The 23,897-nt window shown below is 37.8% G+C and overlaps 1 protein-coding gene across 1 annotated transcript in view; it reads right to left on the reverse strand.

The window, feature by feature from the left end:
- Positions 1–23,897, reverse strand: part of DYNC2H1 (dynein cytoplasmic 2 heavy chain 1) — a 1,178,830-nt gene that overhangs the window by 1,144,696 nt on the left and 10,237 nt on the right. Inside the window, exons 5-8 of the mRNA XM_053705582.1 lie at positions 22,851–22,995; positions 10,807–11,039; positions 7,838–7,972; positions 7,640–7,753 (exon numbers count right to left, since the gene is read on the reverse strand). Of these exons, the coding sequence (XP_053561557.1) occupies positions 7,640–7,753; positions 7,838–7,972; positions 10,807–11,039; positions 22,851–22,995 (627 nt within the window). The remainder of the gene's footprint in view (positions 1–7,639; positions 7,754–7,837; positions 7,973–10,806; positions 11,040–22,850; positions 22,996–23,897) is intronic.

Consider the following 23,897-nt stretch of genomic DNA (forward strand, 5'->3'; position numbering starts at 1 on the left):
TAGATCTTCTACACAGCGCAAGAACGCCTCTTTCTTTGTCTGGTCTGCAGACAGATGAGAAATGTGGAACCTCCCCCTTGGAGGGGAGTCCTTCAATTCTAGAAGATATCCCTGGGTAACAATCTCTAATGCCCAGGGATCGTGAACATCTCTTGCCCAGGCCTGAGCGATGAGAGAAAGTCTGCCCCCTACTAGATCCGGTCCCGGATCGGGGGCTACCCCTTCATGCCGTCTTGGTAGCAGCTGCAGGCTTTTTGGCCTGTTTACCCTTGTTCCAGCCCTGGTAAGGCTTCCAGGTTGCCTTGGGCTGTGAAGCGTTACCCTCTTGCTTAGCAGCTGTAGAGGCTGAAGCGGGACCGCTCCTGAAATTACGAAAGGAACGAAAATTAGCTTTGTTTTTAGCCTTAAAGGGCTTGTCCTGAGGGAGAGCATGGCCCTTTCCCCCGGTGATTTCTGAAATAATCTCTTTCAATTCTGGCCCGAAAAGGGTCTTTCCTTTGAAAGGGATATTTAATAATTTGGATTTTGACGACACATCGGCCGACCATGACTTGAGCCAAAGCGCTCTGCGCGCCATAATGGCGAAATCTGAATTTTTTGCCGCTAACTTAGCTAATTGCAAAGCGGCATCTGTGATAAAAGAATTAGCCAGCTTTAGAGCCTTAATTCTATCCATAATTTCGTCATATGAGGTCTCCGTCTGGAGCGACTCCTCCAGCGCCTCAAACCAGAAATCCGCTGCAGTAGTTACAGGAATAATGCAGGCAATAGGTTGGAGAAGAAAACCTTGTTGAACAAAAATTTTCTTAAGTAAACCTTCTAACTTTTTATCCATAGGATCTTTAAAAGCACAACTGTCTTCAATTGTTATGGTTGTGCGTTTAGCAAGTGAAGAAACAGCCCCCTCTACCTTAGGGACCGTCTGCCACGAGTCCCGCCTGGGGTCAGTTATGGGGAAGATTTTCTTAAAAATAGGGGGGGGGACAAAAGGGACACCTGGTCTATCCCACTCCCTAGTAACAATATCCGCAACCCTCTTAGGGATCGGAAACGCATCAGTGTATACAGGGACCTCTAGGTACTTGTCCATTTTACACAACTTCTCTGGGACCACCATAGGGTCACAATCATCCAGAGTAGCTAATACCTCCCTGAGCAATACGCGGAGGTGTTCCAATTTAAATTTAAACGCTAATGAATCTGACTCTGCCTGATGAGAAACCTTTCCTGAATCAGAAATTTCTCCCTCAGACATCAAATCCCTCACCCCCACTTCAGAGCGTTGTGAGGGCACATAAGATAAGGCTACCAAAGCTTCAGACTGCTCATAATCTGTTCTTAAAACAGAGCTATCGCGCTTTGCAGGAAAAACTGTCAGTTTGGATAGAAAGGTCGCAAGGGAATTATCCATGACTGTCGATAGTTGTTGCAATGTAATAGGGGCAGACGCACTAGAGGTACTAGGCATCGCTTGAGCGGGCGTAACTGGTTGTGACACATGGGGAGAGGTAGACGGACTATCCTCATTACCTTCAGTCTGAGAATCATCTAGGGCCACACTTTTAAGTGCAACAATATGATCTTTAAAGTGTATAGACATATTAGTGCAATTGGGACACATTCTGAGAGGGGGTTCCACCATGGCTTCTAAACACAATGAACAAGGATTTTCCTTAGTGTCAGACATGTTTAACAGACTAGTAGCATACACAAACAGGCTTGGAAAACACTTATATCAAATAAAAAAACACAATTTGAAAAAACGTTACTGTGCCTTTAAGAAATAAAAAGAGCACACAATTTTACAAAACAGTGAAAAATGCAGCAATCCTTTTGTACCTAAGGCTTTAATATGATTGCACCACAAGTTGCAGAATGATTAACCCCTTAATGCCCAAACCGGAGCAGCCTAAAGCCAACAACCGGTTAAATAACTACAGCACCTTGCCACAGCTTACTGCTGTGGCCCTACCTGCCCTTAGGGATCAGTTTTTGGGGGAAAAGCTTCTTTTAGGCCCTCAATCAGCAGCTGGAACCTCCATATGAAGCAGCATGAACTGTCTTTCAATTCTAACTGCGCATCTGAGGCGCGAAATTAGGCCCCTCCCACTCCACTCCGGAGTTGTGAGGCCTACAAAAATCACTTCTAAGTGACTAACTTTTTGCCATGTGGACAATAACCCCAGAAAACACTCCAAAGTGCTTTAAAAAGTGTCTCCAACGAGTATTTCTTAAAACAAATAATCGATTGCCTTGAATTAGTGTCAACCAGCCTAATTAGCCCTGTTATGTAAGCATTCAATTCTTTACTGAGTCTCAGAACATAGCTTACCCTCCCCACATGGGGATCTTGTCAGTCTTCTAGCATTATCTCAGTCTTGTCTAGAAATAAATGACTGAACATACCTCATTGCAGTCAAGCCTGCAAACTGTTCCCCCCAACTGAAGTTTTCTGGTACTCCTCAGTCCTGTGTGGGAACAGCAGTGGATTTTAGTTACAACATGCTAAAATCATTTTCCTCTCAGCAGAAATCTTCATCACTTTTCTGCTAGAGAGTAAATAGTACAAACCGGTACCATTTAAAAATAAACTTTTGATTGAAGATATAAAACTACAATTCTAACACCACATTCACTTTACCCACCCGTAGAGAGACCCTAGTGCTTAGAGCCGGCAAAGAGAATGACTGGGGGGTGGAGCTAGAGGGGGAGCTATATGGACAGCTCTGCTGTGTGCTCTCTTTGCCACTTCTTGTAGGGAATGAGAATATCCCACAAGTAAAGGATGAATCCGTGGACTGGATACACCTTGCAAGAGAAAAAAAGATACTTGAAAAAAAAAAAAAGCAATTGCAAAGATTTCATAAAAAACTAAAACACAAAATAGCTGCAATACCACAAGAAAAGGTGATAAAGAACAATATATAGTTGTTAAAAGGGATAGTCTGGGGGCGGAGCCAACTAACATGGAAGCAGGACGCACACTTCAAGAGCTCCCAACATAAGTTACAATTTTATAGGTTTTCATAAACACTTTATCTCCCTTTAATCTCAACCTGGACACTCTAAGGATGAGCACTCATTTTGCTGCTGAGGAAGCTAAACAGATGTGCTGGATGATACCAGAGAACCCCAGTTTTTAACCTTGCCTGATACGCCATTTGTGCTAAACTATGGACGCTCTTCTTTTTAGGCAGCTGCAGGAGCTGCTTGATCACCATCATGATGCCCTCTTGCTCGCAATGACTGAGGCTTTCAAGCCTCTAACTGCTCATGCCACTGTTTCACCTGATGTTATTGCCTGTGGAGAGAAGTATTTAGAGTTTGCAGATAACCCGCGAAAGCCGCCATCTTGCTCTCCAGTAGCGGAATACGCCTCACAACATTCTAACATAGTGGATACAGCGGAGCAGGGGGCTGCTAAGGACAGGGTCCCCAATGTGAGGCAGTATGGCTCAATATTGAGGGTGCGCAACTGGGGAGGCTTGCCGCTCATAACTTACGCTCCAAAAACCACTTTATGTGAACCTGGTAACAAACACAGCGGCAGTGAGGGCCTTTTCCCTCCCACATACTGGGATCCGTTCAACTGGCTAGCGTCGAGTGCAGATGAGAAGCGCTCAAGCTCACGAAGTTTTACCTTCCTATCCGGACGCGGGCGGCGGTGGAGCGGTTCCAGGCTTGGATGTCTATGGCCTCTAAACAGGTGCGCACTTCCACCCGTCCAGTGTTTCCACTGCCGATATCTTAGCCACTGCGCACATACATGGGACCCTGGAGGACATGTTTCCCAGATAACTAGAGGCATTGGATAGGAGGTCAGTTTTAAGGATTACCAAGTCCATTGCATTCACTGGAGACAGCAACTTATAATAAAACTCTGACTCCTTCAAGACGCTCTGCTTTGTATTTTGGGATTTACGGCTAGAACAGCTATCTGATGAAGAGACTTTCCACTCTAGTTGAACGAGAACAAGTTTTACAGTTTGCTGTTGATGTGCATATTTGATTTCCATTCATGTTATATTGTCGTTTGCTGTTTGAAAAAGGGATCTTTCTTTCTAGCTAACCTATCTGCTGTATTAAGCGCTGGGGATGTCTGAGAGTTACGGGGTCTCGTTTCAATATTTATGTGGTTTATTGTGTTTCTTTGAATCATATGTTGATTGTGACGCTTAATGTCTGCAAGGTATGGATTTATTGTGATACATTATGTTGGGAGCTGCAACCACAGTTAGTTTCTATTTTGAGGGAATGTATTTTCCATCTGTGATCTTATCTTTATTATTTGGTTGTTATTTTAATGGGACTTAACCGTCCTACCTATATTTTGAAGCCTACTACGCTAACCTTTTACTGCAAGTTTTATTTGCTAGTAATACCTTTTTAAAGTTGTTGCTTGCAGCCACGTACTAACTTATTACAGTACAATATTGACAACTTTAAGACCTGAGTCCCACACAAAGCTCTTCCCACATGTGTTTGCTGCCGTCTAAAAACAGGCTCCTCGTTGTTTATTTGTACCCACTGAGATATAAACAGAGTTTGGGCGCTGTTCATCTTCTTGGAGCCTAGGTGTAGCTTCTAACCATGGGGTGGTGCCGCCAGGGGCCGGGGCGGTATACTCCCCATAGTCTATTTATTCATATATAACTCCAGGGAAATGTTTTAGATATAGCCTTACATAGTAATATAAATCAGCCTGTATAAGTACTGGTTTCTAACTCTTTATCCCATGTTACAGTTCTAGACATGTTTTAATTGCTATATTTTCTATTGCCAAGCAGTCATGGTAATTATGTGGGCTCTACATATTAACCATATCAATGTTTAATAGGTTTGCATCTGACACGCTTCTGTGATTCTGGCTTCTTACATGTTCCGCCTGGCTAGTATCTGCTGGGGTTCCCTACTCATGTGGTCAAACCTGGTGTGTTTCGTCAGGTTCTAGCTATCCCCCTCTAATGCAGGCAGTCTCCACTATCTTACTTTGACACATAGTTGTAATGCAGACCATCCCAGTCTGTTTTAAGTGTCTTCACTACTGTGTTATAATAGTTTCACTACCATGGTTATGCAATTTAGTTCACATGGAGTATCACTCCAAATAATTTTTCAATTTATTTACTGAGTCACTTTACGGTGCTCTCAAGTGAGGCCCTCCTAACCTCCACCACCCTACCTAGTCTAGCTTCCTCCACTAAGTCTTAGAATACAAATATGTATCCTGCTGACGTGGATATTGATGCACTACAACGGGTGGTTTACTTTGGAGATTAACATAGTGTTCCTTCTGCAGGCAGGTCCTGCATTATAACTGTTGCCTCTTATGCCTTCCTTTTGTATTGCATGTCAGATTAGCTCCATACCTCAAGCAAATTTTGTGAACACACAACCTTTGGCTCCCCTAATTTAGGTATTCCCTCAATCTAGCATACAATTAGTATCCCAATGACTAGTACCGCAAACTTCTTCTACTTTTCTATTTGCATATCTAGAATATATCATGCTGGCTCCCCAAACATCTGGCTAACATTTACCCTCTTTTCATATTTAAAATATCTGCGCTTAACCATTCGTCATTTGCTCCCTAGTTATTTTTCCAAACTGTTTTATAACTTAACGCCCGCTACACATTTCCATAGACCCAGTACCTGTTTACTAATGTTGATTATTTATGAACACTGGATGTGGGCAGTAACCTTGGTATACATCCAGCAGTACATATGTTTTTGTGCAGAGGTGCATAGCTGGGCTTCCCTGTAATACTGAAGCCAGTTTATTTAGTATACTAAGCACCTGTCACCTACTATATATGTTAACCTGCCCTCCGTTTCATCTACAACAAACCTCTAAGTCCTCCAGATACTCACTTCATCTATACTACTTTTATTACCACCTCCCCCCCCCCCCACCATAATGAACCTCCTGTTTCAGGAGTACTAACTACGTGGCTTGTCTTGTCTATGCCACATCTCATCTTTGAATTTTACCATAATGCTGACTTTATTTTTCCTACCTTGTCATGTGAAATTGATAAGCCTCACTTACAAATCTAGTTATAAGTTTTCAAGTTCAATATTTTCAATTCAATTACACTACTTATATATAGTGAAATTTATCCTGTTATATTATAAAAAATATGGAAGGCACATGAAGGCCATTCTTTATTTCCACATTGTGAAATGTATAACACAACTATTGTCTGCATTTACCTTACTTTAAAATTTTGAATACTTTTCATTTGCAAGTATGTGCATTCTTAACTTCCCTAAAGATCTAGACTATGTATAATTTTGCATTCCTATATATTCTTATGTGTATGCAACTCTGTGATAACATTCTTGTAACCTTAATGCCTGTGTCTTCAATAAAAAGAATTAAAAAAAAAAAAAAAAAAAAAAAAGGGATAGTCTAGTCAAAATTAAACTTTCATGATTTAGATAGAGCATGCAATTTTAGGCAACTTTCTAATTTACTCCTACTATCACTATTTCTTCGTTCTCTCTGTATTTTTATTTGAAAACCAAAAAATGTAAGCTTAATTGCCGGCCCATTTTTGGTTCAGCACTTGGGTACCGCTTGCTGATTGGTGGCTACATTTAGACACCAAACAGCAAGCACTACCCAGGTGCTGAACCAAAAATGAGCCGGCAATTAAGCTTACATTTTTGCTTTTTCAAATAAAAATACAAAGAGAACGAAGAAATAGTGATAGTAGGAGTAAATTAGAAAGCGGCTACATTTAGACACCAAACAGCAAGCACTACCCAGGTTCTGAACCAAAAATGGGCCGTCTCCTAAGCTTACATTCCTGCTTTTTCAAATAAAGATACCAAGAGAACGAAGAAATATTGATAATAGGAGTAAATGAGAAAGTTGCTTAAAATTGTATGCTCTTTAAGAATCATGAAAGTTTAATTTTGACTAGACTATCCCTTTAAAGCTGCTACTTTTCTAAAAAAATAAATAAAGTGATGGTAAACTCCCCCCTTGTATAAACAGATCCAGAATGTTTCTGATATTTTAGATGGAGTTTAATTCATCAGTTGTAATGAAGATGCACTATAACTTACTATTTAATATAGTCCTGAAATACAAATACCTCACGCTCAGGCAGCCCACTTCAAAACTATTTTTTTTTTTTGTGAGCTAAAGGTGTTTACTGTTCTCCAATCAGCACTCACACATTTTATTTTTATCTTAGCTAGAATATTGCATTCTGAATGTGTTTATACAAAGGGGAAAGTTTATCATCACTTTAAATAGAGTAAATAGCGATAGAAACAAAAGCCAGCGTTTAAACAATATTGTTAAAGAACAGAATATATTTCTTAAAACATACAATACTGTATATAAAAAGCGTGCTTCTATAGGCTCCAATTGGAGCCTCGTTCTGATGCCGTCAGAGACAATTATAGAAGAATTGTGAAACTGGTTTTCTGCTCAGTGGTTCCAAGGGACTAACAAAAAACCTTGGAGTGCCAGATGTCGTTTGTTGTACGACATCCCTTCTATAAACATGTATCCAAATAGCTACCTCTTTAATCTAATCAATTCACCTACAGCATTTAACCTAGAACAGACCAAATTAGTGTGTACCATACTTAAACATAGAGTTTAATTGAAATAAACCAACCTGTTGTGGACTCTCCTGTATTTCTGAGAAGTAGGTTTTAAGTTTAATTGCAATTTTTTGTTCAGCTGGTTCAATGATTCGTTCATACTGTGAAACTGCAGCTCTCCATAAAGGCTATAAAGAATAAGAAAATTACTATGTTTAGCTGCAAGTGGTTAATTCAGGTGAAAACCAAGCAAGGTGAGTGCGCAGTTTTACCTCTGTGTAAGGATTGTAGTGAACAGGATTTAAACCACTGAAAGGTTCAAACAACTTCTTTTGGCTATGTGACTGATCTTCACCAGAGGGTAGAAAATAGAGAAGCTTTTCATAGATCATCCTTATGGCCAACACCTTAAAAAAAAAAAAAAAAGTAATTATTTTTTTAAGGAAGTTTGCATAACTAATTATTCGAAAGATCTAATGCTTTTCTGTATATCTGCAAACAATTTTTTTCTAATCTGCCCTATAATGGCTTATTCTAGTCAGCTTGAATCATACAAGAAAACACCATATAGTAGTAAAATTTACCATTTCCTACAACATTAAGACTCCTGAATTTAATTAGAGAAAAAACATATGAAACAAAGATCTTGCAGGTTTTTCTAAATAATTTTCACAGATCTTCAGAGAAAGATAAACCATAAATAACCATAATAAAACCATGCCATATAATAAATTCAGTTTTACTGATAGCTGCGTAAAGAAACATGAAACTCAAAAATGTGATTTCATGATGCAGAAACAGCAAACAATTTTGAACAACTTTGAAAACTTTAAAATTTGCTTCATATTTATGGTATCCTTTGTTGAAAGAGCAGCAATGCACTACTGGAGACTAACTGAACACAACCGGTGAGCTAATGACAAGGCATTTATGTTCGCCACCAATCAGCAGCTAACTCCCAGTAGGGCCTTACTGCTCTTCTGCCTACCTAGCTATGCTTTTCAACAAAGGATACCAAGAGAAAAAGCAAATTAGATATTTTATATTAGATATTAAATATAACATTACCCAAGGTGATTTGTAACAATGAGAAATTAAAATATATTTCAATTGTGTACAAGTTTGATAGTTTAAAAATGTAATTTGAACTAAAATATTAACTTTAAAAAAAGTAATTTATTAACATATGAAGTGGGCATGCACAACAATGACATTAAAAAAAAACAGATGCACAAACAGCCAATAAATGCTACTGCAAAAAAGGTCAAAAGATGTCAACAGCTCGAACAGGTTTGAAATTGAAAAGTCCAAAAATCCTTAAAGGGGACAGTCTACACTAAAATTGTTATTTTTTAAAGAGATAGATAACATCTTTACTACCCATTCCCGGCTTTGCACAAGCAACATTGTTATATTAATATACTTTATAACATTTAAACCTCTAAATTTCTGCCTGTTTCAAAGCCAGTAAAGACAACCTCTTTTCAAATGCTTTTTTTATTTGCTTTTCACAAAAGGAGACTGTTAGTTCGTGTAAGCCATATAGATAAATTTGTGCTCATGCCGAGGAGTTATTTAAGATTAAGCACAACACAGTATTTAATGCAAGTCAATAGATAATAAATAAAAAGTCATGTGATCAGGGGGATGCTTACATATAGGGTAATCACAGAGGTAAAAAGTGTTTTAATATAACAGTGTTGGTTATGCAAAACTGGGGAATGGGTAATAAAGGGAATAATAAAGCCAGAAAAGTGCTTTCTTCTTTATTTTAATGCTGTCAAACTTTACCCATGTAAGACAGAAATAGTGATTTAAATAACTTATTGCACAAAGTGGAAGTTTAAATGGTTCTTAAATTATCTATTTTATATACAGGTAGCCCTCAGTTTACATTGGGGTTAGGTTCCAGAAGGAATGGTTGTAAATCGAAACCGTTGTAAAGTGAAACCCAGTTTATAATGTAAGTCAATGGGAAGTGAGGGAGTTAGGTTCCAGGCCCCTCTCAAAATTGTCATAAGTAACACCTAATACATTATTTTTAAAGCTTTGAAATGAAGACTTTAAATGCTAAACAGCATTATAAACCTAATAAAATAATCACACAACACAGAATATATAATTAAACTAAGTTAAATGAACAAAAACATTTGCTAAACAGCATTATAAACCTAATAAAATAATCACACAACACAGACTTCACTTGTATTTTTCTGCAAACAGTTCTTTCTATGCATTCCAATCTGGACTGATTTATAGACAGGAAGATATTGTTCCTTTGAAATCGGCTAGATAGCTCAGGTCTGGTTAAACTGAAAAATTTCAGCTTGCTTGGCTTTGCTGCAACACAAGCGGACAGCTCCACCTACTGGCTATTTTAATAAATGCACTGCTTCTCAATGCTTTTCAACAGCAGTCACATGACTGGAAAAAAAGGTTGTTATTCTGAAACGGTGTAAATTGAACCGTTGTAAAACGAGGGCCACCTGTATATATATAACAATCTTCTCCAATTCAGTGATATGTACTTGTATAAAACATGCTTTTAAAATCCTCTTTAAAGAGACATTAAAATGCTGGACCTAACTGCCGTAGAATGGCCACTACTCACTATGTTATTGCATTGCATCCTGTTCCTGCAGCTCTTTTCAAATCCGTTCTCCTGTTTTAATAGCTTTAAAGTGCCAAATAATGAAGCTCTGCCTCTTTGTACTGGGGGCTGCCAACTTGGAGCTTAGGTATTCTCAGAGCCTGTGACAGAAGCAGTGCACACTCACAGGTCAGTGATATTGCTTATTGTTTTATACAGCTGTATCATGTGCTTCAGGTTACATTTTTGCAGTGGCTGTATTGCTCTATATTAATGTTGAGTGCTTTTTTTAAATATATTTTGTGTAACTGTAAAAAAAAAATGGAAAACTGTAAAGCTCACATGATGTATCATGCACACTAACCTGAAGCACATGATACAGCTGTAAAAAGTGGACAATATTACTGATCTGCGAGTGTCCACGGCTTATGTCACACGCTGTGAAAATACCTGAGCTCCAAGATGGCAGCCCACAGTATCTGGCACCTTTAAGCTATTAAAACGGGAGAACTGATTTGCAAAGAGCTGCAGGAACAGGGTGAAATGCAATAACAAAGTGAGTAGTTACTATTACTTTGTAGTTGTGCGCAACACTTTAATGTCCCTTTAAGTGTATTGATACAATATAAATAATAATGAAGCAAATACAACCTCCTCCAGACGTTTTCCTAGATTATTAAGAGAACTGGAAGAAAACTGGTCATTTTTCCATGGGTGAGGAGTATAACGACGCCAAATATGCCCAGTCAGGTGGTCACATGCAGCTGCCCACTGCTCGCAAACAGTCATGCCTGCCTTTAGCTTCTCTTTTACTATGTGAAAAGGATCCTCCCAAAGATTCAACCTTCCAAGGTTCTGCTGAACACACCTACTTAATGAGTTACCTTTAGCAGAGAGAAAAGGTACATTTAATAGACACAGTTTAAACAAAGAACCATATAGCAAGATTTAATAATAGCAAATAAATGCATAAGCAATCTGAATTTTTTAACCTAATTTAAACATTGATATGTATGTCATAACGACCATAAAACAGTAACACTTGAAACTGAAAACTACAGATTAACATACATTTGATTGCATTGGTGACTGAGCAAAACCAATAAAGTTCTTCAGATGTAAAATTTGATTAAAAGTGTAAATGTAATACTTTTTCACATACATGTTCATAGGAGAGAAGTGGAGGGAGCAAGAGAAGCTATTGTTAAAGGGACAGTCTAGTCCATAATAAACTTTCATGATTCAGAGAGAAAATGTTATTTTAAACAATTTTCAAATTTATTTTTATCACCAATTTTTCTTTGTTCTCTTGGCATTTTTATTTGAAAGCTAATCCTAGGAGGTTCATATGCTAATTTTTAAGCCCTTGAAGGCCGCCTCTTCTCTCAGGGCATTTTGACAAGAGGGTGTTCGTTTATGTGTTTCATATAGATAACACTGTGCTCACGCACGTTTAGTTCAGGTGAGCCAGCTCTGATTGGCTAAAATGGATGTCTGTCAAAAGAACTGAAATAAGGGGGCAGTTTGCAGAGGATTAGATACAAGGTAATCAAAGAGGTAAAAAGTGTATTTATATAACTCTGTTGGCAACTAGGGAATGGGTAATAAAGGGATTATCTATCTTTTTAAACAAAAATTCTGGTGTAGACTGTCCCTCCAAACAGTTTTGACATGTGACCTGAGCCTCCAACAATCTTCATTGAGATTGGTTAGCTCAGAGCATTATGGGATGTTACATATAACTTTGCACTAATGAAATCCCCAGCGACAATACAGGGAGTGCAGAATTATTAGGCAAATGAGTATTTTGACCACATCATCCTCTTTATGCATGCTGTCTTACTCCAAGCTGTATAGGCTCGAAAGCCTACTACCAATTAAGCATATTAGGTAATGTGCATCTCTGTAATGAGAAGGGGTATGGTCTAATGACATCAACACCCTATATCAGGTGTGCATAATTATTAGGCAACTTCCTTTCCTTTGGCAAAATGGGTCAAAAGAAGGACTTGACAGGCTCAGAAAAGTCAAAAATAGTGAGATATCTTGCAGAGGGATGCAGCACTCTTAAAATTGCAAAGCTTCTGAAGCGTGATCATCGAACAATCAAGCGTTTCATTCAAAATAGTCAACAGGGTCGCAAGAAGCGTGTGGAAAAACCAAGGCGCAAAATAACTGCCCATGAACTGAGAAAAGTCAAGCATGCAGCTGCCAAGATGCCACTTGCCACCAGTTTGGCCATATTTCAGAGCTGCAACATCACTGGAGTGCCCAAAAGCACAAGGTGTGCAATACTCAGAGACATGGCCAAGGTAAGAAAGGCTGAAAGTCGACCACCACTGAACAAGACACACAAGCTGAAACGTCAAGACTGGGCCAAGAAATATCTCAAGACTGATTTTTCTAAGGTTTTATGAACTGATGAAATGAGAGTGAGTCTTGATGGGCCAGATGGATGGGCCCGTGACTGGATTGGTAAAGGGCAGAGAGCTCCAGTCCGACTCAGACGCCAGCAAGGTGGAGGTGGAGTACTGGTTTGGGCTGGTATCATCAAAGATTAGCTTGTGGGGCCTTTTCGGGTTGAGGATGGAGTCAAGCTCAACTCCCAGTCCTACTGCCAGTTTCTGGAAGACACCTTCTTCAAGCAGTGGTACAGGAAGAAGTCTGCATCCTTCAAGAAAAACATGATTTTCATGCAGGACAATGCTCCATCACACGAGTCCAAGTACTCCACAGCGTGGCTGGCAAGAAAGGGTATAAAAGAAGAAAATCTAATGACATGGCCTCCTTGTTCACCTGATCTGAACCCCATTGAGAACCTGTGGTCCATCATCAAATGTGAGATTTACAAGGAGGGAAAACAGTACACCTCTCTGCACAGTGTCTGGGAGGCTGTGGTTGCTGCTGCACGCAATGTTGATGGTGAACAGATCAAAACACTGACAGAATCCATGGATGGCAGGCTTTTGAGTGTTCTTGCAAAGAAAGGTGGCTATATTGGTCACTGATTTGTTTTTGAATGTCAGAAATGTATATTTGTGAATGTTGAGATGTTATATTGGTTTCACTGGTAAAAATAAATAATTGAAATGGGTATATATTTGTTTTTTGTTAAGTTGCCTAATAATTATGCACAGTAATAGTCACCTGCACACACAGATATCCCCCTAAAATAGCTATAACTAAAAACAAACTAAAAACTACTTCCAAAACTATTCAGCTTTGATATTAATTAGTTTTTTGGGTTCATTGAGAACATGGTTGTTGTTCAATAATAAAATTAATCCTCAAAAATACAACTTGCCTAATAATTCTGCACTCCCTGTAAGCTATAATGAGGCTGCTGAAACTTTTAAATTCAACATTAAACTAAAATTTACCTTTGAAATTGCTCTTCATGTGGTGCCGAAGCTACTATTTGCAACTTTTTTTTTTCTTTAATTTAAATAAGTAGCAAGTGGGCCTGATATTCAAAACCTCGCCACCATGGAGAGAAATCATACAAACATGTTGGGACCTTGTGTTTTAATGTAGGAGTTTCTGTTTCACATAAACAACACCACATATCAACTTAAACATTTCCCAAGATAACATTTGTGTTACTAAAAAAAAATATATTATTTTTTTTTAAGGGAATCACTGTACCAACAAAAGTCCTTAGATCATCTCACCAGAGCTGCGAGGTTTTGAATATCAGGCCCAGAGGCTTCACACAACTGGCCACATGACATGGAAGTGTAAACAGAGTGCACTACAGGGAAAATACTCACTGCTAATTAATATTATATAAGCAGCATACTGGGGGCAACCAAGAGGCACCATCTGATGACCAATTTGAAAAGTAAATTCTTAGCTTAACAGATGATGAATTTAAAGGGCCACTAAAATTAAAGTTTAACTTTTGTGATTCCAAAATAGCATGCAATTTTAAGGGATTTTCCTGTTTACTTCCATTATCAAATGTTGCTCACTTTCTAAGGCACCAGCATATACACATTGAGCATGTGTACAAATTCACAGTTCATATGTATACTAGTCTTTGATTGGCTGATAACTATCACATGATACAGGGGGCCAGTACATGTGGCAGGGGAATACATTTGTCTGAAAAAATCTACTACTTATTTGAGGATCGCTAACGCATTTCGGCTGTTAAGCCGTAGTCATAGCTAATAATCTCACAGTCACACCCTATTTAAATAGCCACACCAGGGTTATAATTGGATAAAAGTTCCTTAAAAGAAAGAGTGGCCACAACTTCATAATTCCAACCCTATGTTAGCATATAGTAACATAATAGCTAACAATTGGATTCATTTATTCATTCTACTCATTCCACCTAGTGAACCTTTAACTTTTCAACAGTGGCGCAAGTCATTTGTATATTTATTTATTAAATGCACTCTGTTATCTAGTCCTGTAGGTTCATGTACATAATATATATATATATATATATATATATATATATATATATATATATATATATATATATATATATAATTGAGGGACTTACTATGTATAAACAATACAAGATTAACCCCTGTTGTATATGACCCTCACTATGCTGAATATGCTTTCCATATATTATTGTTTCTGATTAACTGTTAGTACCAAAATGTTATTACCATTCTTTGATCTAATATCTCATTTCCACTCCATATACCTCTGTTAGGCTGTTGCAGCATACAAAAATATTAATAGTGGTCAAAAGAGATTGATCAAGGAATGAGGGGGAGGCACACCTTATCATTCCCAGAACTAAACATTTGGAGAGGGCTAACTCATTCCCAGAAGTTAATCAAATCAAACTTTGAGTTTAATCCATTTGGGATACTCGTTTTAGCTTAAAGATCCAAAAGATCTCCTGTCCCTATCACCTCCCCTGTTTCCATACTAGACCTGGTCTTTTATTGTCCATGTAAGTGTGTTGGATCTTTTTTGGTGAAAATCGCTAAAGTTTCTAACGAGTGGTGTGGTCAAAGTACCTGATTTAATGTTACCTATGTGCTCCCTTATTCTCGTTCTAGTGCCCCTTATGGTCATGCCCATATATTGGACTTTACACTCCATACATGTGAGAAGATAGCAAACACACTCCCGGCAGCGCTCAGATAATCCTCCTCTGTGTATCAGTGTAACGCACAATGTACTCTTCTTCACGCTGCAGAATGACACACTCCCTCCTAAAGAGATCCGTTAGCATCAACGATTGGACAGAGACAAAGGCAATACCAAAAAGATAGCAGGTGCCGTAAAAAGAAGCGATCCACTACCGCTTCAAGAAACACAGTCCAACAAAAAGAACGCACCCTGCTAATGATGAAAAGGAGAGAAAACCCATCGGGTAGCAACTGTGGATAAAGCACTTTATTGTTCCATCATATATGAAGTAACACACACTGAAAAAACAGGCAGCTCAAATATCGGTCAAACGCGTTTCGTCTACAGACTGACTTTATCAATGACCGTAACTCAATTCTGTTATGCACATCTACTTTATGTGTACTAGGAACCCTCCTCCTTCACAAGATTGGACAACTACATCTAATCATATAAGGGCAACAAAGACACACACTCCTCTATATACATGCAGTGCTAAACAGAAGAGATACAAGAAGGAATGTAATACATATAAACAATTAAATGGTAAATGTACATATATATATATATATATATATATATATATATATATATATATATAATTCTAAGTGACATCAATAGAGCACATAAAAAGACACAAAAATATAGATAAACATAATGAACTAAGCATTATTAATAATAAATATATTTATATATGCACTGCTGAGATGTCTTAACAAGTTATCCATGAGTTTATATGTTAGCAATCATTGCGATAATATAACAAGAAATCAAATATAATATTAAATTCAGCACAATTGAACAAGAAGAAAAAAAACAAAGAAAAAAAAAACACACACCCTCTGTAGGAGGGGGTGCGTCTTTCTGCAGCGTGAAGACCAGTACGTTGTGCGTTACACTGATACACTGAGGAGGATTATCTGAGCGCTGCCCGGGAGTGTGTTTGCTTATTTGAGTACTATATGAGGTTGTGGAGTATACAAATGTTTCACATGTATCAGTGTTCTGTACAATTATTTCACACGTATCTGTTACAAGACGCTGCTTCACCCCACAAGGTTTGAATCTGCAATATTTGGCACAAGGTTGAAACTACAATATTTATATGCTGGCATAAGGGTAACTTTTGGACTAATACAATTTAACATAATTTACACACACTAGCAAGTAACATGGCAGTTGAAGGATTTATTTTTCAGCAGTCAGCTGTGGACATTAGTGATGAGGAGGATTTGTTTAGCACAGATTATATTGAGCAAGAAGAAAATAAAAACGTTGATTCCCTTTTTTATAGGATGGATAACCTTTTGAAAAAAGATTCAAGGTTTGAAATAGATGTAAAAACTTTTGTCATTTATAAGAAAGCCAAGCGCATGACACAGGGATTGCGCATAAGGAAGTTTCCTTAATTTCAGGTCTTGGATCAGACTTCCACTGATAAGTGGAATGCTGTTTTAACAGAGTGTTCTCTGACATTAATTGATCTGCTGATTGAATATAAGAAACAGCAAAGAGATTTTTTATTTTATTTATTTATTTTTATATAAAATATTTTACCAGGAAGGATACATTGAGATTTCTCTCATTTTCAAGTATGTCCTGGTATCACAAAACATTGCATTGATACAATAGGGTACAATAAAATACAAAAACAATAATAATACACAACATATGCAAAAAATTTAACATAGAACAGGTAGGAAATATATAATCAACCATGACAGGTGCATTCTGTTTTGAGATATGTAGAGAGGGATCTCTTAAAGGATATTAGGCTTGGGGAAGGTTTGAAAGTGTGCGGGAGGTCATTCCATAACCTGTATGAAGTATGTAAAGAGAAATTAAAACTTCAGGATTACATACGGCCTCTGAGTGACAAGCCAGATTTTAAGAAATATGATCAGAAAATTGAGAAAGTCATAGCTGAATTTAAAGAAATTCTCTGGCACTTTAAAAAGCAAAAAATCCTCAGAGACAAGTTGGACTATGAGAGGAATAAAGTATACAAATGGATTGTTACAGAGAATAGGAGGAGATATAATCCCCCTGGTAGAGATACCAAGAGTTCATCCAAGAAAGTGAGGATTTTGGAATCGGATACAGAATATGACTATGACTCCTCTGACTTGGATACCGTGGGCGAAGCATCATCACAGTTAGAAAAGAGTGATTAATTTGCAGCCTCAGGGGGTCCCCACTGGAACATCTCTTTCTACACAGTCAAAAAACAACCAGCGACATTTGAAACCAAATATAAGAAAATACGTAGAGGGGGACGTGGAAGGTATAAAAACAAGAACTTTACCAGCAAATCCCAGGCGATATCCCCAGAGGAGGAGAATGTCACAATGTCAGAAATACATATAGAGCAGGACAATGTTATGAATGTCTTCTTCTCATCTTTCTGACACTCATATTGAATTATTGTCCTTGGGTCTTAATTTTTCTCCCACAAGTTATTTTGACCTATTTAACACAGTTGGTGATTTAAATAGGTTTGTAAGAGTATTAGACCTTAAAAAACATTTTTTGGGGGCCTAATCTAAACAACAGGTTAAACACATGGCCAAAGTATCTACTTTTGATAAGGGTGTTCTCGATTTTGCAGATAAGTGTGCTGTATTGGATCCTCAATCTTTAGATATGGATAATGAGAATATGGATTCTCAGATTAATCAGCACTATGAAAAGCAAATTGACCTTTTACCCAACACAAGCTAGATCAAGTGCTTTAGGAGTATTTCAGAAAAAAAGTTGAAATATAATTGAGGGAATTGAGGAATGAGAAGTCTTCATCTGAAAAGTAACCTAAATTGTAAACAATATTTAGCCCTTAGAGAATTAGAGGCTAACAGTGATCTAGTCATACGCAATTCAGACAAGGGTGGCAAGGTCGGGGTTCTTGATAGGATTGATTACCTGAAGTTAGTAAATAAGCAGTTATCGGACATACAGGTATATGAGAAATTATCTAATAACTCCATAATTTTACTTGTAGATCATTATAAAACAGCAATTTTCCACTACCTTCCAAAGGTTCACAAAGACGAATTTAACCCTCCAGGAAGGCCCATAGTGGCAGGAATAGGCTCTTTGATTGAGCCTCTTTCTGAAATGATGGATGGCTTCCTTCAACCTTTTATTTTGAGTTTAATGAGTTACATTAAGGATACTACTGGTCTTTGTGACCATTGATGTAGTGCTGTTGTACACATGCATTCCACATGAGAAAGGCATACAGGCAATAGAATTCTTCTTGGATAATAAATCAACATATGATGAAAATTTGAAACAGTTTATCAGAAGTTATATATTGAATACCTGTTGACACATAACTTTTTTCTTTTTGAGAGGGATTTCTTTCTCCAAAGACGTGGAACAGCTATGTGGGCGAAGTTTGCCCCCTCATACGCCAACCTGTATTTGGGTTGGTGGGAGCTGTTCCACGTCTATGGAGACAGAAATCCCTTTAGAGACCATATCTACTTTTATGGTAGATATATTATCGACGACCTATTACTTGTTTGGAAGGGACCTCAAGAGCTCATCCAACACTTCTTTGGGTACTTACAGGATAATGATTTAAACTTGAAGTTCATGATGGAATATAATGACAAAGTTATGTCCTTTTTGGACATTAAATTATTGTCCAATCCTGAGAAGTCTTGCATGGAGGTGGAACTTTTTCGTAAAGAAGTAGCAGGTAACACTATCTTGAATGCCAAGTCTTGTCATCCGAAACATATCATCAAGGCCATTCCCAAAAGCCAATATATTCGGGTAAAAAGTAACTCCACTAGTGAGTCTAGTTATTAGAAACATTCTAAAGAACTTACTGAAAGGTTTGTTGAAAGAGGATATTGTAGAGAATCTTTGGAAATGGCCAAAAATTAGGTGTATAATGAGGCCAGATATGAGTACTTGAGACCTAGTAGACGTAAAAGAGTTTTTTTCAGCAAGAACTAAATTTATCACTACTTTTAGTGAAGAATATGGGAGAATATGCAACATAGTGAGGGAAGCATTGCCCATTTTAAAAACAGATGAGGCCCTTTGTAAAATCATTAAAGAAGGGGTCACTTTTATACCGAAAAGAGCTAATACTTTGGGTAATATTTTGTTGCCTACAAAGGTTAAGGAGAATTGGCTTACTATAAAGCCTTGCTTCTTCAAGTGTGGTAGTAAGAAATGCAAGTCTTGTACTTATGCAACTTTTGGTAGGGAGTTTACATCCAGTGCTAATAAGAAAAGTTTTAAGATACAGGAACACATAACTTGTAATTCCTGTTATGTCATTTACCTCTTGACCTGTAGGGGGTGCCACAAGAATAATGTAGGTCAAACTACCAGGGCCTTGAAAGATAGGTTTTTGGAGCACATTCACTCCATTGAAGACCCTGAATCCAAAACTCTGGTATCCCTACATTTCAAGAGATTCCATGATTATGACAGTTCTCTTTTGACATTCCAGGGTATCCAGCTGATCCCTAGACACCCTAGAGGGGGCAATAGAGGCATTGTTCTCAGTCAGAGAGTTTTTTTTTATGTTTCAGCTGTAAACTCGAATGCCAAAGGGTCTCAATTCTGAGTGGGACGTTAAACTCTTTGTTGAAAGAATTTAATTCTATAGGTTTAGACAATATGCCATTTTTTTTTCTTCTTGTTCAATTGTGCTGAATTTAATATTTAATATTAAATTTGATTTCTTTTTATATTATCGCAATGATTGCTAACATATATACTCATGGAGAACTTGTTAAGACATCTCAGTAGTGCATATATAAATATATTTATTCTTAATAATGCTTAGTTCATTATGTTTATCTATATTTCTGTGTCTTTTTATGTGCTCTACTGATGTCACTTAGAATTATATATGTACATTTACCATTTAATTGTTTATATGTATTACATTCCTTCTTGTATCTCTTCTGTTTAACACACTGCATGTATGCAGAGGAGTGTATGTCTTTGTTGCCCTTATCCGATTGGGTGTAAGTTGTCCAATCTTGTGAAGGAGGTGGGTTCCTAGTACACATAAAAGTAGATGAGCATAACAGAATTGAGTTACGGTCATTGATAAAGTCAGTTTGCCAACGAAACACGTTTGACCGGTATTTGAGGTGCCTGTTTTTTCAGTGTGTGTTACTTCATATATGATGAAACAATAAAAGTGCTTTATCCACAGTCGCTACCCAATGGGTTTTCTCTCCTTTTCATCATTAGCAGGGTGCGTTCCTGTTGTTGGACCATATCAGAAGAGTTGTAGCATTTGTTATGTGTAAAGGTTTCTCCTGTCACCTCACATTTAAACCCTTCTCCTAATGAGACATATTCACAAGCTTTACATGTGGGATTATGGCATCTTAAGATGCCCTTCATAGTCCACCATGAGCTGGTAGTGGGATTTCTGAGTTTCAGGGCAGTGGTCTCGCCATGTTACCTATTGTGACACCTCTTCTATAGGAGATCTTCATCACAAGCTAGCATCTTAAAATGTTTGTTTACTATTCTACAGATCTCATCAAACTGATCACTGTATGTAGTAAGAAAAAATGCTTGTTTAGTTGTTTTGGACATATTCTCTCTTTGCCTAATTCTCTTCCTTAATAAAGTTTCCCTATCTAGGGAAGCTACTTAATTCCTCCTTCCTTTGGTCACAGGCTCTGGGTACTCCCTATCCTTTAGTCTACATAATAGGGAATCTGATTGGTTTTCAAACTGTAGTTGGGTGGTGCAATTTCTCCTCACTCTAAGCATCTGGCTCTTGGTGTTTGCCTTAAAGACCCTACTTGGGTGATTACTATTAGTTTGGAGAAGTGTGTTCCCTGTTATTGGTTTTCTGTAGATTTTTTTTGTCTGATTTAACCATACCTTTCTCTTTCTCCCCATTATTTTCTCCAATCAATGTTACATCCAAAAAGTTCACCTTATATTTCTGGAAATCAAAAGTAAAACTGATACCCACGTTGTTTGTGTTTAGCCAATCCCCAAAAGAGGCAGCTACACCCTCACCTCCCCTCCATACAAAAATCATCAATATACCTCTTTTAAAAGATGATGTTTTGTCTGAAGGGGTATCCCTCTCCAAAGATGTGGGACAGCTCCCACCAACCCATAAACAGGTTGACATAGGAGGGGGAAAATATTGCCCCCATCGCTGTCCCACATCTTTGGAGATAGAAACGATCCTCAAATTTGAAGAAATTATGAGTTCAAAAGGAACTCAGTAACCCTTAGTATGAAGGCGCAGCTGCCCTCATCAAACAACATCAATCTTTCCAAGGAAAACTTAATGGCTTCCAGACCCTTTTCGTGTTGAATGGATGTGTAGAGTGCCCTAATGTCCACTGTGAGCCAGGAGTATGTATTAGACCATTCCATGTCCTGTGTAAGACACAAAAGATGCTTTGTGTCCCTTAGGTAGCTTAGTAGCACTGTCAGCAGTGGCTGTAGAATCTCAATCAGCCACTGTGAAAGTCGTTCAAAGAGCCAATCCCACTCACAATGGGGTGTCCTACTACTTTAAAGAGGGATTTGTGGATTTTCAGCAGGTGATTTTAAAAACTGGGATGACTGGTTTCTCAACTAATAAAAATCTAGCTGTCTCGTCATCCATATAACCACCTTCTTTGCCATCATCCACGAGGTATCTTAGTTCTCTCAGGAACCTTGAGCTGGGATTGGCACTCAGCCGAGTATACTGGGTCTCATCCTCCAATTGTCTTCGGGCCTCTCGTATGAAGAACTCCCTATCCATAACAACAACAGATAGCCCCTTATCAGCTGATCTGATGACCAGATTCCTGTTTTCCTTAAGGGCTACCAGGGTTTCTCTTTCCTTTCAAGACAGATTCGTTTTTTCCTCTATACTCATTCCTCTGACTCATAAGTTCTGTAAAATCTCTCTAAACTCTTTTCTGAAAGGAGACTATAGTATCCCCTCGATTATGGATAGGATCCCCCCTGCCTCAACTGTGGAACCCTCCTGATAGAGTGACTCCAGGGATATTCTATCACAATCTTTAATAAAATCCAGGATGTGTTCAGAACCTTGTACATTGTGTGTGCCTTCATCAGGATGGTTGTGATGTTTGTAAAATGTATGTAAAGTTATGTTTCTAATCATTTTATTAACATCAATTAATGTGTTGAAAAGATTAAAATTGTTGGAAGGTATAAAACCTAATCCCAAGAACTTATTAATTACGCAATTCTACTGTATTTAATAATACTTTAACTTTCATCGGCCTTATTATATATTATTTCTCCATTGTATTGTATGAGAGCAAAGTTTTATTTCATGCTGACCGTCTTTAAGCTCATTTATACCTGTTGCTAATTGGCAACAAGATAGGAACATGGATACTACCTCCCATACATTTTCAAGAAATTAATTCCTGAACTGCTCTTAATCTGTATAACAGTGGTTAAAGTATTTTGCAATGCAGTTTTTAATTGTTGATATACTCTATAAGCTTTGTCATTTTAGAATGTTGTCATATTCAATACTAAAACCTGCTACAAAACTATTGCTTAAAATGACGTACTGTATTTTTCCCTTTCATGGGTTCCCAATAACTTGTTGTTCATACCTATGATGTCTAATAAATGCTTCATTCGATTTTCAGGATATGGATCATAGTCCGTTTGTCTCCAAACGTCATCCAAAGTTTCTTTTGTAGTATCAACAAGCTCCACAAGTTCAGATAAGGAAAGGTTATCCAAACTACTGTAATACTAACAAGAACAAAAAATAAACTTTATAAGAGCAATATATCTCTCATTATATATAAAATCAAACTATATATATAACTATATATTTTTTTTTATTTATTTATTTATTTATTTTTTATATTACACAGTTGCAAGAAAAAGTATGTGAACCCTTTGGAATGATATGGATTTCTGCACAAATTGGTCATAAAATGTGATCTGATCATCATCTAAGTCACAACAATAGACAGTCACAGTCTGCTTAAACTAATAACACACAAAGTATGCCATGTTGCCATGTTTTTATTGAACACACCATGTAAACATTCACAGTGTAGGTGGAAAAAGTATTTGAACCATTGGATTTAATAACTGGTTGAACCTCCTTTGGCAGCAATAACTTCAACCAAACGTTTCCTGTATTTGCAGATCAGACGTGCACAACGGTCAGGAGTAATTCTTGACCATTCCTCTTTACAGAACTGTTTCAGTTCAGCAATATTCTTGGGATGTCTGGTGTGAATTGCTTTCTTGAGGTCATGCCACAGCATCTCAATCGGGTTGAGGTCAGGACTCTGACTGGGCCACTTCAGAAGGCGTATTTTCTTTTGTTTAAGCCATTCGGTTGTTGATTTACTTCTATGCTTTGGGTCATTGTCCTGTTGCAACATCCATCTTCTGTTGAGCTTCAGCTGGTAGACAGATGGCCTTAAGTTCTCCTGCAAAATGTCTTGATAAACTTGGGAATTCATTTTTCCTACGATGATAGTAATCCATCCAGGCCCTGACGCAGCAAAGCAGCCCCAAACCATGATGCCCCCACCACCATACTTCACAGTTGGGATGAGGTTTTGATGTTGGTGTGCTGTGCCTCTTTTTTGCCACACATAGTGTTGTGTGTTTCTTCCAAACAACTCAACTTTGGT

The sequence above is a fragment of the Bombina bombina genome, chromosome 3, assembly GCF_027579735.1.
Source record: "Bombina bombina isolate aBomBom1 chromosome 3, aBomBom1.pri, whole genome shotgun sequence".
Taxonomy (NCBI): domain Eukaryota; kingdom Metazoa; phylum Chordata; class Amphibia; order Anura; family Bombinatoridae; genus Bombina; species Bombina bombina.